Source organism: Chinchilla lanigera, unplaced genomic scaffold, assembly GCF_000276665.1.
Source record: "Chinchilla lanigera isolate Chin_1 unplaced genomic scaffold, ChiLan1.0 scaffold00025, whole genome shotgun sequence".
Classification (NCBI taxonomy): domain Eukaryota; kingdom Metazoa; phylum Chordata; class Mammalia; order Rodentia; family Chinchillidae; genus Chinchilla; species Chinchilla lanigera.
This window is the reverse complement of record NW_004955426.1, coordinates 17401423-17416749: the sequence shown is the minus strand read 5'-3', so window position 1 is coordinate 17416749 and position 15327 is coordinate 17401423. Positions and strand designations below refer to the sequence as shown.

The window sequence follows — 15327 nt, the reverse complement described above, 5'->3', positions numbered from 1 at the left end:
AGATACAAGACTGTCCCACATCTTCACCAGATTAAAAATAATTTACAAGTGTAAGGTATTTTGAAGTCCTCTAAGAGTCCCCATTTACTCTACTCCTAAAAATCTGTTTTGTGTAGTACTGACATTACCAGTATCTTAGAAGTCTAGAACCAGAGAAGAAAATCTCAGAACTTTGGGTCACTTCCTGAGCATACTGAATGAACCTAGGTACTCATGGTCTTATAGAAGTCTTGTCTCACCCTGGGTTAGCACCTGGTCTAAACTTGGATTTGGAGAAATCAGACCTGACCTGTTTGGAACCTTAATAAAATTACTGACGTTTGGAAAGGAGTGGAATTAGTTGGAAGCAAACCATAGGTAAAGAATTCCTAATGAATGGTAGGTTAGACTCTTAGCAAACTAACATAATGACAGTGGTTTTTTAACCATCAACCCCTTCTCAGGAGATGCTGAGTTATTATAGTTAGGATTTTATCAAACTCTATGTTTTGTCATTTTGAATATTTTAGAAACTTGAACTGGATCGATTTATGCTGTATGCTCATGGCCCTGACCTTTGTAGAGAATCGGACCTCCGACATGCAATGGCTAATTGTTTTGAAGCATTGATAGGTAATATGCCTTTACACTTTGCTTTCACTAGTAAAAACGATTTGGAGAGCATACAGTTCAATGTGGAAACTGGGAACAGAATTTATCCCCAAAGCATGTGAGCACAACGTCATGGTTATGTTAGCACCTCCAGAGCCCAGGTCATGCTTTCAGTGTTTTGCATTCTTTGTAACTGATGTCATGTAGATGCTTAGTATTTCCTGAATTAAAGTGAGTTTATAGCGAGATGGACTACTTTCCAGATTTGACTTGAGGCTCCACAAAAAAAACCAGAAACCAGGTTGCCAAAGAGGCCCCTAATGTTGTTTTCGATCACATTTAATTTGCAAGACTCTCTGATCTAAATATCTTGAAAACACATTTTTAAATCTCAAGGGTTTGAATCTATATAACTGCTATTTATTCACTTAATACAAGACTGTGTAATTATTTGTTTGTAACCAGAATACAGGTAGCTGTTGATACAGAAAAGTTATGAGGAGTTAATTAGCTGGTGAGTGCAAGTGTGCTTTACAATGAAATGTTGTAGTAGATTTCTTGATTCTTTTTTAGGTAAATAATTAGTACATTTTATTTTTCAAAGGCTTTGTATGCCTTATCATTTTTTGCCCTCTTCCTTTGAAAAAGAATATAAAAGCTTCCTATTATAGTTTCATGCTGATGTTAGTAGTGAGAGAATGTTTAATAATTATCTACAGTCTTTTACAGCTATGTCTAGTTTTCACAAATAGATCTATTTTCAGAGAGTTTATCACATGAAATTACTGTGCTCCATGCACATAATTTTGACAGTGAGTAGGGCTTCAGAGCCAAGAAGACATGATTCATTTCCCTGTTCCATTATCAGGTCTGTGTCTTTGGCAAGTTATCTAATCTATTTGATCTTTAGATTCTCTATCTGAGAGATGGATATAGTATCATTTACCTCACAGAGTTCTTGAAAGGATTGTGGTATCTGGCCCTACAAAGTCCAATACAGAGTGGAGTTCCACTTAATTAAGGCCACCCCCAAATCACCTAATGTGAATCTAAGTTGTATAAATCTTTTTTAACACCTGCCTACTGAGATGCCCCATGAAGTGAAGATAACAATGTAGAAATGGAACAGAGGTCTTAGCTCATTGGGTAGAACACTTGCCTAGAATATGTGAGACCCTGGGTTCTATCACTGGTGCGTGCGCTTGTGAGCACAGACGCACACACACGTGTACACACACACACACGTGCATGATCACGCAAAAGGTGATTGTAGAAATGCTTTGCACAGTCCCCAGGTATGCATAAGTAAATGGTTCCCAAACCACAACACCTGCTACTATTACTATAGTTATCAGAAGCCTTGGTAACTAAATGTTTTAACATTGTACATAGAAAAAGTAGCCTATGTAAGGATGGCTGTAAAAATTTGATTTCAAGAAAATATAACTATTCTACTGTAGAGCTATTTGAAACCAAATTAAAATATGACCATAGTGCTTACTGGTTATGTCTGTCAGGCTTTTTCTTAGATGCATTTATGATATATTTGGTCTGAAATACAAACTACAGATAACAGAAAGTAAAATGAATGTCTTCTTTAGTATAGTCCAGTATTTGTGGATCTTTCCTTTACTAGGATTTATACCTGTACCCTTCATGATAGTTTACATTAGATTTAGATTTTAGTGAATTGAATTTTGAATTTCAACTCATTTATAACACAAAAGTATAGCTAAAAGAAGGAATATGTTACCTTTAAAACAATTGCTTCTGAACATGTTGTTTTTTCCCTGTGGTTTTTGGCTGTCCTTTTTGCTATTCATAAAGATAGATATTCTTCTGTGAATATTAACGCAGCTTTGCTTTTGGCGTTCTCTTCCTTTTATCTAGGAGCTGTTTACTTGGAGGGAACCCTGGAGGAAGCCAAGCAGTTATTTGGACGCTTACTTTTTAATGATCCGGTATTTATCTTGAATCATTTTATTTTCTTCAGCTGTATATCATTGCAGAAGATTTCATTTATTTCCACTGGGTTTTGAGTTTGGAAGAGAATGTAGGAGAAACAGAATCCCCAAAGGTGCTGTCCAGGGTGCATGTCGGGTACCTCGCATACTCATCTCTGGCAAACAGGAAGGCTCTGTGGGTATTTCCACCAAGAGTGTTTCTTTTACCTGAATCATTTTCCCTCATGGTCACTTGTAAATTAAATATGAATACAAATATAATAGGACTTAGCTTCACTTCGATGTTTCTTTAAGTTAATTATGATTTTATATCTTAGAATCACAGGGTACCTACCCCATGCAGGCTTAATTGAAGCTATACCCTTTTGGTTTTTCTGTTTGTGATTTGTTTTTATGTAGATTATGTAGACCAGAGAAATGTGCATTTATTTTAGAAAGTCACCTCATAGGGAGTTTCTGATAGGCCCATGAATAAAGAGTCTGGAACTACTTTTTTTCCACAAGCAAATTATAATGTAAGAGAAAAAGATGGATTCCAAAATAGTTTCTGTTGTTACTAAAGTATTAAGCTATTAATATTTCCAAAGATACCTTTTTAATCTTGCATGTAACAGAGCATACTGGATGCTTTTTATATCAAAACAAGTCAATTTAACATTTAAAAGGAGCTGCAACTCTGTATTCCAAATTGAAATGTCATCATAATTGAATGAAATAGCCCTGGTGGAGTAATAAAGAATGCAGGGAGCCAGTGTTTTAAGCTTTTGTGAAACCTTCAGCTTAAGTGGTTGTCAGATGTTATTACTGCATTACTTTGGGTAGATTTTTTTTTTTTTTAAAGAATCAATAGTTTTAAAAAATGTGATCTGGATGATGTTTGTGTCTGAGGATTTGATTTTTTAATTTGTTTTTCTAGAGGCATGATGGTTTTTGTATGTGTGAATTTCCTTCCGATGGGAAGATTATCTACAGATGTTCTATGTCCCCCATTTTGTCCTACACATATAAACAAGCGTGCATCTTGATTTGTATCCGTAGCAGATGGCATGTATTTTAAGACTTTTCCACAAATCTTAAAATATCGTCGTTCTGGCCTTTATCTTTCGTTGGCAATTTCAGCAAACTCTTTTGCTTCCTCCCTGCAGTCCTACCTGGATCTCCACTTTCCCCTTAAACTCTCTTCCACCAACCCCGCCTCTTCCCTACCCGCTTCTCCCATCTAACCCACACCCAGCCCTGTTTTTCTGAATTACACAGTTTCACACCTTGTGTTCTTAATTGCATCCATTTGGGTTTAGGTTCTTTTCTCTCTTTCAACTGCTTCTCTCCCACTTGTCTCCTTAGCAAGCTTATCTTACATTTGCAGTACCTCATGCAGTGCTGGCATGTGCAGTGCTTAATAAATATTTGTTAAAAGAGAGAAATGAATAAATGAGTGAAGGAAAAAGCAGAGCCTGAGCCTTACCTTACAAATGGGACAGCTGAGATTCCGGCTGTTCTTGTGTGTCTTTTGTGAAGCTGAACAGGCCTCAGTAATGTAGTGCCTTTCACTTCAGCACTTTCAAGTACACAAACTTGGACATTTTAACTCCTTTCACATCTCCATATTGATTTGCGTCTATTAGCTGTAGTTTGTGAGACTTTAATGAACTCTTGTGCTTGCTTTGTGTATATACAATGGGATCATGAAGCGTTGCCTGTACTCTCAGGTACTCATAGCTGAGGCAGGAGGATCGCAAGGCCAGCCTGTGCAATTTAGTGAAACTCAGTCTCAAAATGAAAATAAAACATTTCCTAAAATGAAAGCATAATCAGGTAGAGACAGCTGGGAACAAACCTGTAGGCCAGCAGTCAGATTGACTGACCCTTTGTGGCCAGGAGGTGCTCCGGGGAGGAGGGAGCCTCGTGCTAAATGCTTCTGAGGGCTCTTGGTTGGTTGTCTTATCTGAAGCTGGATTAAGAGAAGTAGAGGATTAATTTGGAATTGAGTTCTGTTGTGTGTGAGGGCAGTTTAGCCCTGGGTGCCCCCAGCCTTTGTTATTCAGAGGGTAAGACCCAGCAAAGTAGGTGAGAGGGCAGTGGTTGCCAGGCAGGCAGGCAAGAGACACTCAAAGACAGGGTCCCTAGGCGTTTTAGAGCTGCTGCAAGGACGACCGCGGTTCCCACTAACTGTGCTGTTGGCTTTGTGACTGTGCTTCTAGCCGTGTTGATGGCAGGCCTGTCTTTTCTCCCTGAGCTGATTTTCACTCTTTCAGCCCTAGGAAGCTTCTGCTGGTTCTGCTTATGGTGTAACCCTTCAGGATTCAGTGGGGAGGTTGAGGTCCCCTTTTTCATGTTGATGGCGAGGTATTCTGTCATGTTTCCTGTCCTCACCTCCCTCCTTTCTTCATACATCTGTCCCCAGTGCTCAGTACCCAGGCCTTTCTGTGGCGCTGTAGAGATTGGAAAAACGCATCTTTTCAAATTGCTTCTGGGCAGGTTCACGGGGGTATGCCACTGACCCCTCATTTCAATATGTTTAGTATCGAACCCCTAACTTTTAGCTCCAAAACATGTTTCTTTTTCATCGTTTAAACCTGGCCCTTTGGATTTTCTGTGTTCTCAGCGTTTTTCTCCCTGTATCCATTCAGCTTCAAAACCCTATCCCTACCCTAGTGACTTGAATCGCTTTACTCTGGGCTGTCCTCCTTTCTTCTTCGTCCTCTTCATCTCTCACCTGACTGTGTAACTGCTCCCTTTCCCACTCCTCTGGCCCAGTGTTTCATGCTAAGTGTTATCTTCTTTTTAATGCATAGATTTGGCTAGGAGCTTTCTCACTTAAAAGACTTGATACTTGATTACTGCCTACCAGACCCACATTACATAGCATTCGGTAGTTTCCGCGACTTGACTGCCACGTGTCGTTCCAGTCTCCTTTCTTTCCACTTCCTCCTTATACGCCATCCACTAGAATTTCCTTTTTGTGTCTGTGTACTTCACTTCACAGACTATTTGTCAGAGTGTTTTTGAGTGGAAACCACAAAGGAGCAAGGAGAGCGATGGTTCAAAATGGCCCTGTGAATCTTAAGTGTTGGAGATTGGGGTTGGTGGGAGAGAGAGCCATTTATTGTCGTTGTTGAAGATGATTTATTGTTATTAATAGTATTTTTGTGAGCCAGTGCTGAGTTCAGTGCTTTTAGTGAATCGCTCTATGAGGCATCAGAGAACACTTTCAAGGAGGGACTGTTACTGTCTTTGGTGTATACCCGGGGAGATGGAGGCTTAGAGAGGAAATTGCCTGCGTGGATCAGAATTAAACCCAGGCACCCTGGCTTGAGCCTGCAGCTCTCCCTAACACCACACTCCCAGGTTAAGGAGAAAGGTAAAAAGTTATTATCTGGTGATGTTGTGTGCAAGGTAAAAGATGACCAGAAGGCGTGGGGAGCTGCAAACTTAGATGAGAAGTCCGTGCTATAGCACAAATGAAGCAGTAGTGCAGACTGAGGGAGGAAAGCAGTGAGCATGGGGAGGAGGCAGCGATGAATGGTGACGCGAAGGCTGAAGTTTGGTTAAAGTCCTGCGGGGGGGGGGGGGGGAGGAGAGAGAACTTAGCATTGAGAGAGCACAGGGAAGCTGTGAGAAGGGAGTGACCAGAGATGGAACCCATAATGCAGGGAATTCAAGAGAGAGGTTATTGATTTGTTAAGTGAAGTCTTTTCAAATGCCTTAAAAGAACAGTTTGATTTTTAAACCCCTTTTAAAAGTGTTTGCAAAGAACCACTGTTTTGTTAAAAGGCAAACTGTGCAGAAATACTGGGTTTTTATTTCACTTTATCGCCCTGTGTGTTGCAGGTGATACTAAATTTTCTTGTACTTCCCACCTTTGCTGCCCTACTCAAAATTTTTTTAGAAAACTGTTTGCCCCCTTTTTAAAAATTTGAGGGGCATTTATTTCAGAAACCCTGATATCAAGGCCAGAACCTAGATTTAGTCAGAGACTCTTAGGGTCTGAACATAAAGGAAAAACTCTAATCCTGAGAAGTTGTAATTGTAACTACTGCTAGATTTAACTCAGTAAATGAAAAATATGCTTGGATTTTCCATAAAATTTACTCATTACTGTATTTCAAGTAAACATTTGTATGCCCCACAGAGGTTTGATTTCATAAATGTCAGAATTTATGAATGAGATAAGGGTATATCTTACCCCATTTTAAAACAGTTCATGTAATACTGAGTGGCTAAAATCAAAGACATTTGAGGTGAGTTTTACATACAAAAAGCACAGTTGATGTACATTTCTGGGGAATGGTGAACTAAAAGATATGATTAAGGCAGCAACTTAATCAGGTGTATTAGGTTAAACAAATATGTAACTTAGTTTTAAAAGGTGTCTTTGACTTCTGGGGCTGGAGGTGGCTCTTTTCCACCCCTGCTTAATAGGCTAATTAGAGTCACTACAGGCAGTTTGAGTGGTGAATACACTTTAAAAAAATTAGTTTGCTAGCACTATTGAATTTGCAATAAGTGGAGTCAGCATCTGAAATAGTTCAGTATTTCAAATAATGACATTTTATTTAGTACTCTAGAGTGTGTTAAATGGCTCCCTTGAGCATTAAAGGCATCACTCCATTTTCCAGGACCTGCGCGAAGTCTGGCTCAATTATCCTCTCCACCCACTCCAAGTAAGTATGACCTTCCTGTCTGCAGTGAGCTTTATAACTGCAGCTATTCGTTTTACTTTCCTTTGCCGTTTTCTCCCTCCTGCTTTTATCTTTTGATTCCCTTCAGTGACATTATAACTCTATGCTGGGGTGTCACAGTGCAAACACCTGGGAACAAATAATACATCGGATGCATGTGGCCTGAGAAGCACAGGGTCATCTTCCCTCCAGGGCAGGAAGAGCTACAGTGTACTAATCAGTGTCCCCGCCCAGTACGCGCTGTTTAAAGCATGATATGTGGACTCCTGTGTATCCACATGCCTGCTCTTGTAGGGACAATAATGTGGAAGCAAGTCTGGGCATATTTAAAAAGCAGAACAAATAATAAATTAACATTGCTAGATTGTAGCCTAATTTGAATTTTATAAATTGAGGGGTTCAACTCAGATCAAACTACATAAAATTTATTGCAAATTAACAGTGTAGTCCATATTATGGGTTTTTACTCAGGATTTAGCAATTTAAAAGATCTATATGTAGTGACACCCTTTTCTTCAGTTAACTTAACAGTACTCTCCACTTTTAAGATTTCTCATTTACTTGGGGATGTATGTGAATGTATACTCATCTATATATACTTCTATACATGAATATGTATATTAAATAAGTAAAAAAAGAAAAATCACCAGTGGTGAAACTCTCATGAGCGGCTTTCTCGTAATAAATGACATTAATTCAGAATATCTTAAAGACACAAATAATTTGAAGTTGCCCAGAGTTGTTGAAAATGTTCATTTTAATATCATTTTTCATAGCTGCTCTCTGCCAGTTGTGAAAGGCTCATTGTTATGTGGAGCACCACCTGTCTAGTGGTATAATAATCTCCAATGTAAGCCGAGTTTAGTTTTAATGATTTTCTTTTGCCAAAATAGTTTAGTCCCTAGTAGTCAAGTTACTCCAAAGCAAGTGGGTCTGAGCATGGTCCCCAGACCGACAGGATGTGCAGCCCTGGGAACTTGTCAGAAAGGCAGATTCTCAGACCTCACTCCAGACGTACAGAGTCAGTTGCTCCGGGGTAGGACCCGGCCATCTGCCTTTAACAAGCCCTGCAAGTGTTCTCATGAATGCTAAAGTTGGAGAACTGCTGCTTTACCAGATATATATATTCTCTACCAGATGTTCTTCAGCTTGCATCTTCCTTGGAGAATTAGTTTAATACTTGGGATTTTGAACTATCTGTGTACAGTACTTGGCCTTGAAATTTGATGGAAGATTGGAAAATATTATTTGAGCCTTCTTTAAATATTAGGTTTGTTTGCCATTCTAAGAGACAGGAACGAAGCTTCCATGTTTTATTGGCATTTCAGAAATTTCTGCCCATGGGAGAAGGAATTTTATAAAACACTACCTTAGAATTGATAATTACTCTTACAACAAAAAAAACTACATATGGCTTTTATTTATTTCCATTTTCCTGTAGCTACAAGAGCCAAATACTGATCGACAACTTATTGAAACTTCTCCGGTTCTGCAGAAACTTACTGAGTTTGAAGAAGCAATTGGAGTAATTTTTACTCATGTTCGACTTCTGGCAAGGGCATTCACGTTGAGAACTGTGGGATTTAACCATCTGACCCTGTGAGTTACAAGTACTCATGTGGTCCCAGTGTGACCATTTAGACCAGTCAACTGCAGACCTTTCTGTGTGCCCTTCCAAGGGACTGGGATTTTAAACGAACTTCCAGGGAAGTCACTGTAAGACAGACGAGCGGCCAGACACGGTGGACTATAGCATGTGCTTCAATCCAGTATTTTTCTCCCCATTGTCATGCATCTTGTTCAGTAGTGAAGTTTAAGAGAAGTGTGAGGGAATAAAAAACTTTCCTTACAGGGGCACACATTAAATATTTTAGGGTTTGTGTTCTATGCGAAGTGATTTGGCTTTGTCATAATACCACGCAAGTAGCCATAAATCATAAAAGAATCAGTACGGCTATGTTCCACTCAAAACATTCATAGCAACGAGCCGTGGCCTGAGTTTGGCCCTCTGACCCTTGCTCTGAGGGAATAATTTGATGAGACAGTGAGCTAGTGGAATAAGAAAATAAGCACACTTCTGTTTCTTTTGGGTTTTTATACTATTTGTGATTTCTCAAATCGGATATTCTCAACTCTCTTTAAGCTGTAAAGATTAAAGATTCTTGTCACAGATCTTTCTTTTCAGTTTCCCTTAACTAGATTTCAGATTTGAATAATGGAGTGTGTGTTTAATACAGTGGAAAACATTGGGGTCCTCTTGGCTTTGTTACAAGATTGTTATCTGTATTTTACTTTTTAAGTTTTCAATTGATACTGTTCAGCTTCTGCCCAGGCATTATTTACTAGCCTTTATTTTATCAGTTGTTTAATCCTTAGATAGTATTCACTTTATCCTCCTTTGAAACTGAGACTGTATTAACTTGGGGCTCTTCTCAGTTGAGGGGTGTCAGTGTATTTAATTTTGTGCTTTAAAGGTGAATACATTGGCTTCTTAAGGTACGCTTTTGAAAAAAATTCAGTCTTTTCCTGGAGTCCACAAATGCTTATTGTTTTCTTTATACTGATGTCTCTTTTTTCAGAGGCCACAATCAGAGGATGGAATTTCTAGGCGATTCCATAATGCAACTGGTAGCTACGGAGTACTTATTCATTCATTTCCCAGATCATCATGAAGGGCATTTAACCGTGAGTTTGTCTTCAGTCACTCCGCCCCGTAAGACCGCTGTGTAATAGGGAGTGAGGATGAGACGCTCTGGCTAGACACTTACGTAACTGATCACTGGGTTCTTGGTGACTTTAGCGTGTCATATGGCTTTGTTCAGTTCAGTGTGCAAATTGCATACTAAGCAATATGAGATGAGAACTTATTTTACACTCCTTCATTTAATGGTTAGTTACTCCATATAAGACTGAGATAAGCCCCTTGGGGAAGATAAACAAGAGTTGACCCAGTCTGTCCATAATGGATTTTTAAATTTTTTCGAAGAGGTAAAATTGTAAACGGCTGCAAATAAATACAACCTCTCTATATACCAAGTGTATGTGTATGTCTGCACATGTAAGTATACAGTGTAAAAGGAAGAGGAAGTATTTATTATGGATGCAAGTGTGCTTTAAATATTATGAGACATAAGTAAATTGATGCACTTGCACAGTTGAGGGAAAGATTTCTTGTAGCTGTGAACTACAAAGACCTCTTCAGAGATAAGGTGATGTGTGAGCCTGTAAGGATGGGCAGGATTTGACCATTGAGATCTAGCGGGAGGAAATTTGCACTGACGTTCCACACACTAGCACTAGAGAGACAAGTGCCTGACATGAAACAGTGGGTTGGACTGAGAATATATCTCATGTAGAGCATTTGCCTAGCATGCACCAGGCCCTAGGTTCAATGGTCAGTTCTGAACAAAGGAAGAAAAAAAAGAGAGGAAAAAAAAAGAAAGATCAGAAGATTGAGAGGCAGCAGGGACTGTTTGATTAGACCAGGGTGGGGTTGGAAGGGAGCTGACAGACAAGGTTTTATTGATGGACTCATTGAAATGGTCACCACTGCTCTCACTTCTGTTTCATATGTAACACCTGATGGAGCTTCTTTATTTGCTACATATGATTTTTACTGTATGAAACAGGATGGTGAACAAAATATATCTAGAAGCCAGTGGCAGTGACTCCTCAAAGTACTAGGAGTGACCTCGTGGAAGTCCCTTGAGACTTGGGCTTTCTCAGAGCAAATACTTTGAACAAATTAAAACCGTGGTATACTGTAAGGTACATACTTCGTTAGTACAGTCTTCATTATGTTGAAACGAATATGAAGTCTTTCATACTCTAAATCTTCACAATTTTTTTATGTATCTCACTTTGGTTAGAATTGGATCTTGTTTCTGCAACTGTGAACCCTAAAAATAGTTTATATGAGGCATAAATATTAGAATTAGAGAGAATATGGTGATTTGTCTATGATTAGATGTAAATTTTTCTGTGGATTTTCTAAGCATAGCATTCACTCACTCAGTGAACATTTATTGAATGCCCACTATGTACCATGAATTGCTTTTGGATAGATACAAAAGTGATTCCTTCTGGAGTTAGTAATAGATTTTTAAGAAAACATGAACACTTGTGAAGAATGAACTAGTGAGTCGTATCTTAACTTAGGAAAACAATAAATACATGTTCAGTATTCTCCATTAGGGAAGAAACTTGATAGATGTCAAGAGTGTCTTGTTCATCTGAGAAGTAGCTGAGCCAATCCAAAAGCTCAACATGGTAACCTATTTTATGGTCATATAGAGGCCTCTATTGGAAATGTATGATTCAGATACATACATTTCCCATATCCAGTGTTCTGCCAGAATTGTGATCTCTAGGATCTTACAAAGATGGGATGTTACATATCAACAAGTTTACTGTTTCCTGTGCTTTTAGCATATTCTATTCCCTACTAACCGTGGTATTGAACCAAATAAAACCAAGTAAAAGATATAATAATAAAACCAAAACTCAGTAAAGCATGAATCCTGCCTATGGTCTAGAAAAGCTAAAACTAAGATTGTGCTAGACTCCAGTTTTAGGTTCTTTCCAAAATCGCTTTAATGCCAGAAGTATAGTCTTGTCCGAAATGTGTTTATCAGGCTTGTGGTCTTAAAATTAAAGAACTTTTAACCTAATAATAGAATGGTGTTAACAAGTGACAAAATTTTAATCTGGCAGTTTTATGAACTGTTGTCACAAAAAGCTTTGGTAGAAATTGACAGGACCAGCAGATCTCCTGGCAAGATTAAAATGATGTGTCATAAGTTAAATGTGTATTTTAAGAGATACTAACTTTCATCAAATTGACATGGTGAGCCTTCCTTCCTTGAAAGAGCACCTTCTTTTGGCTTCTGCCGCTGCACTCAGTGTCCTTTAACTCCTGTAGCTACTCTGTCTTTGCCTGTTTTGTGGCTCCCTCTCTTTTTCTCCAGCCAATAAATACTATATTCCAGCATGTATGAAATCAGTCCTTAGGCTGTGTCCTCTTTTTCTGGTGTCTCCAAGGCAGTCTTTCCACGAGTATCAGCAGTTTCACCCCACTGGCAGGATTCCAGCCGGTCTCTTCAGTCTCACGTCTGTTCTGAGCTCCAGGTCCAGCTGCCTCCTCAGCATCTCCACATGTCCGAGACTGAATTTCTAATCTTCTCTCACTGACTTGTTGTCCAGTGTTCCTTGAGTAATGGAATAGTAACATCGTCTGTCCTGTGTTGCACATTAGAAATGTAGAAGTTGTCTTTGATTCCTCCCTCCATCTGCCTTCCCTGTATTCTGTTCCACTCCAAGCCTGGCAGTGTTCCTCTTCTACTATTTCTGGGCTATCTCTTCTTACCTCCTTGTCTCTACCACTGACATCCTATCAGCCTCATTCACCTGGGTCATTGCAGTGATTTTTGCACAGCTACCAAAGCACGAAAGGAATGCAGTTGACAGAGTCATCCATTCCTAATGTCATCCAGTTAGGACTGACATTTACTAAACTGCAAGTAATAGGTGCCTTAAGGTTCTGTTCAGGCAGAGCACAAAGACAGTGCAGTGTTCTCCTGGGTGGGCTTCCTGGCCCCTCAGCTCTTCCAGGGTGCCCAGGCCTCAGGCCTGTGTGAAGGCATTTTTGGAACTTTCTGCCCTGCTCTTGTATCAACTTGTGACACTGTCCAACCCATTTCACGTGCTGGAGCCAAAAGTCTTTTCACCATAGCTCTCCTGTGACTGTGTTCGCCCTTCATTCTCAGTACATTTTGGTTGTTTCTCTTCATCTTTCCCAACTTTTTAACATTGGAGTTGTCCCAGTTCTCAATTGTCAGACCTCTTCTCTTCTCCAGTGACTTCTGCTCCATAAGTGATCTCATTCCGTCTGTTTCATGGCTTGGAATACATCTGTGTGCTACTTCCTGCTTTATGTTTTAAGCCCTTACTTCTGCCTCACGCTCCAGACTCGTATCTGTCAAATATAGATCTGCTTAAATATCTGTATATATAGATTCTCAAATCCCTAGTTGGATTTCTAATAGACATCTCAAATCTGGTATGTCCAAAACAAAACAGTTTTTACTCCCAAACCTGCTTCTTTCTCTGTGTTCTCCCTCTCAGTAGGAATTATCCCATTACCCTAGTTGCTCAGGCTAAAACCCTTGAAATCATCCTGCGTCTTCCCTTTCTCTCAGATTATACCTCACAGCCATTAGCATATCCGATTGATTTTACCTTCTACGTTTATCCTGAATCTGACCAGTCTTACAAGCTCTACTGTTCCCACCCTGACCTGAGCCACTGTTGTGTAAATTACAGCCCTTCCCTCCCATCTGTTCCCCCTCCCCCCAGCCTATTTTCAGCACAATATCTAGAGGGATCATTTTAAAACAGGAGCCAGATAAGAACCTTTCTTTTTGCAAAACCTCTGAAAAATCTTCCTGCCCTCCAGGGTAAAAGACAGTGTTACAATCACCTTGTATGCCCTGGCGCCCTGCTGCTGTGTTGACTTTGTCTCCTAGGCGGTTCACATCGACCTGCAGAGGTTCCTGCAGGACGCTGAGCAAGCCCTTGCTCCGGGCCTTAGCCCACTGTCTTTCATCAGCCTGGTTATCCACAGAGCCGAATCCCTTGCCTCCTTTAGGTTTCTGTTCCAAGGCCTTTTGTCCATGAGACCTTCTTTAGCCTCCCTGACTTAAATAGACAGCCTCTATCCCTTGTCCCTAGCACTCCTCCCTCAGCCTAAAACCCTTTTCTTCCTAAATATTAAGTGTACATTGTCCTGTTTTTCTGTCTTCTCCTATTAGTAAACACTGTGGAGGTAAGGGTTTTGGTCTGTTTCCTTTACCCTGGTTTTCTGCATCTTTCGGAGAGGAAATCCTGGTATATCAGTGCTCAGAAAGAATGGCCCTCACGACCTGTTAGTAACATCTTTCTACAGCCCTTCAGGTGGTGACTCAAGAAGGAGCAGGGCATCGGTGTCAGGCCTTGCTCACCTGCTCAGACTCAAGTTACCTGTTCTCCTCACCCTGCCCCAGCCTGCTCGGTGTTTCTTGAAGCCCCTGTTACCCTCCAGCCTTGTGCGGTTCTACCTGGAAACCACTTGATTTCCAGCCCCAACTCCTATCTGCCTGGTATCCCCTACTCTTCTTTATGTGTCAGTCCAGGGTGTGGGGGAAACTTCCCCTGACGACGCTCCCCTGCCTTCCTGAATAGTGAGTGAGGGCTTGCAGGCAGCTAAGCCACATTGAGAAGGAAGGGAAAGTGATCCTGGAGGACAGTAGCATGTTACTTTGTGTGTAAGGGAAGAAACTAAAACTAACTTATGAAAGTCCAAGGATAAAATTAATTTAAATCATATAGAGGACCGTGTATTGCAGTTGCATTAGGTAGGAGGACGGCAAATGATTCATCATTGTGATTAAAGGATATACAATTACAGAGATTCCCATTGGAAGGCCTTGTTAGCTTTGAGGCATTCCCTTATGCACTTGTTTTACAAGGAATGATTAAGGACAACTGCGCAAATGTAGTTGTGGTTCTCAAGCCTTGAATGGTGGTGCAGGAAAACATTGCTTTATATGCTGAGTATTTAAAAAGTTCTACTTGAGAAGAAATGTTGTTCTAGTATAACCATTGTTCTAGTATAACCAAATCTGCATTGGAATATAGAAGGTAGAAGTTTTGTTTCATACACTGAGGTTGTTTTTTAGCCTACCCATTAGAATCACTGCAGATAGAATGTTTCAAAGAAAGCATTTACTTAAATCAGAATGCCTGCCTTGTGACAATTGCAAAATGTCAGCCGTGGGAATATTCTCTGTGTCATTCTTCTCTTAGCCTTTTCCCTGTGCTGCCGTGCTGAAAAGAGCTGATATCCCCCATGCCTGCTGTGTGCAAAGCACTGGGCCTGGTGTCTGTAGGGCACTGTGTCCAGTGGTGGCAGCAGCTGGCAAGATGAACTTGAAGAAGTTTTGTTTGGTTTTGGAGAAATGATTTGGGATAATGAGAACAAGAGCAAATACGAATAAAAAACTCTAAGAACCAGAGATCTAATCCTGCCCTGCTGCCTCCAGACAGCTTTGAGT

At 40.1% G+C, this 15327-nt stretch overlaps 1 protein-coding gene across 6 annotated transcripts in view; it reads left to right on the top strand.

Moving 5' to 3' along the window:
* The window catches only part of Drosha (drosha, ribonuclease type III), a 117532-nt gene that overhangs the window by 88377 nt on the left and 13828 nt on the right, over positions 1-15327 (top strand). For all 6 annotated transcript variants that reach the window (XM_013514978.1, XM_005386148.2, XM_005386147.2 and 3 more), the window contains 5 exons: positions 510-612; positions 2482-2552; positions 7175-7219; positions 8679-8836; positions 9817-9922. In XM_013514978.1, coding sequence (XP_013370432.1) covers positions 510-612; positions 2482-2552; positions 7175-7219; positions 8679-8836; positions 9817-9922 — 483 coding nt within the window. The remainder of the gene's footprint in view (positions 1-509; positions 613-2481; positions 2553-7174; positions 7220-8678; positions 8837-9816; positions 9923-15327) is intronic.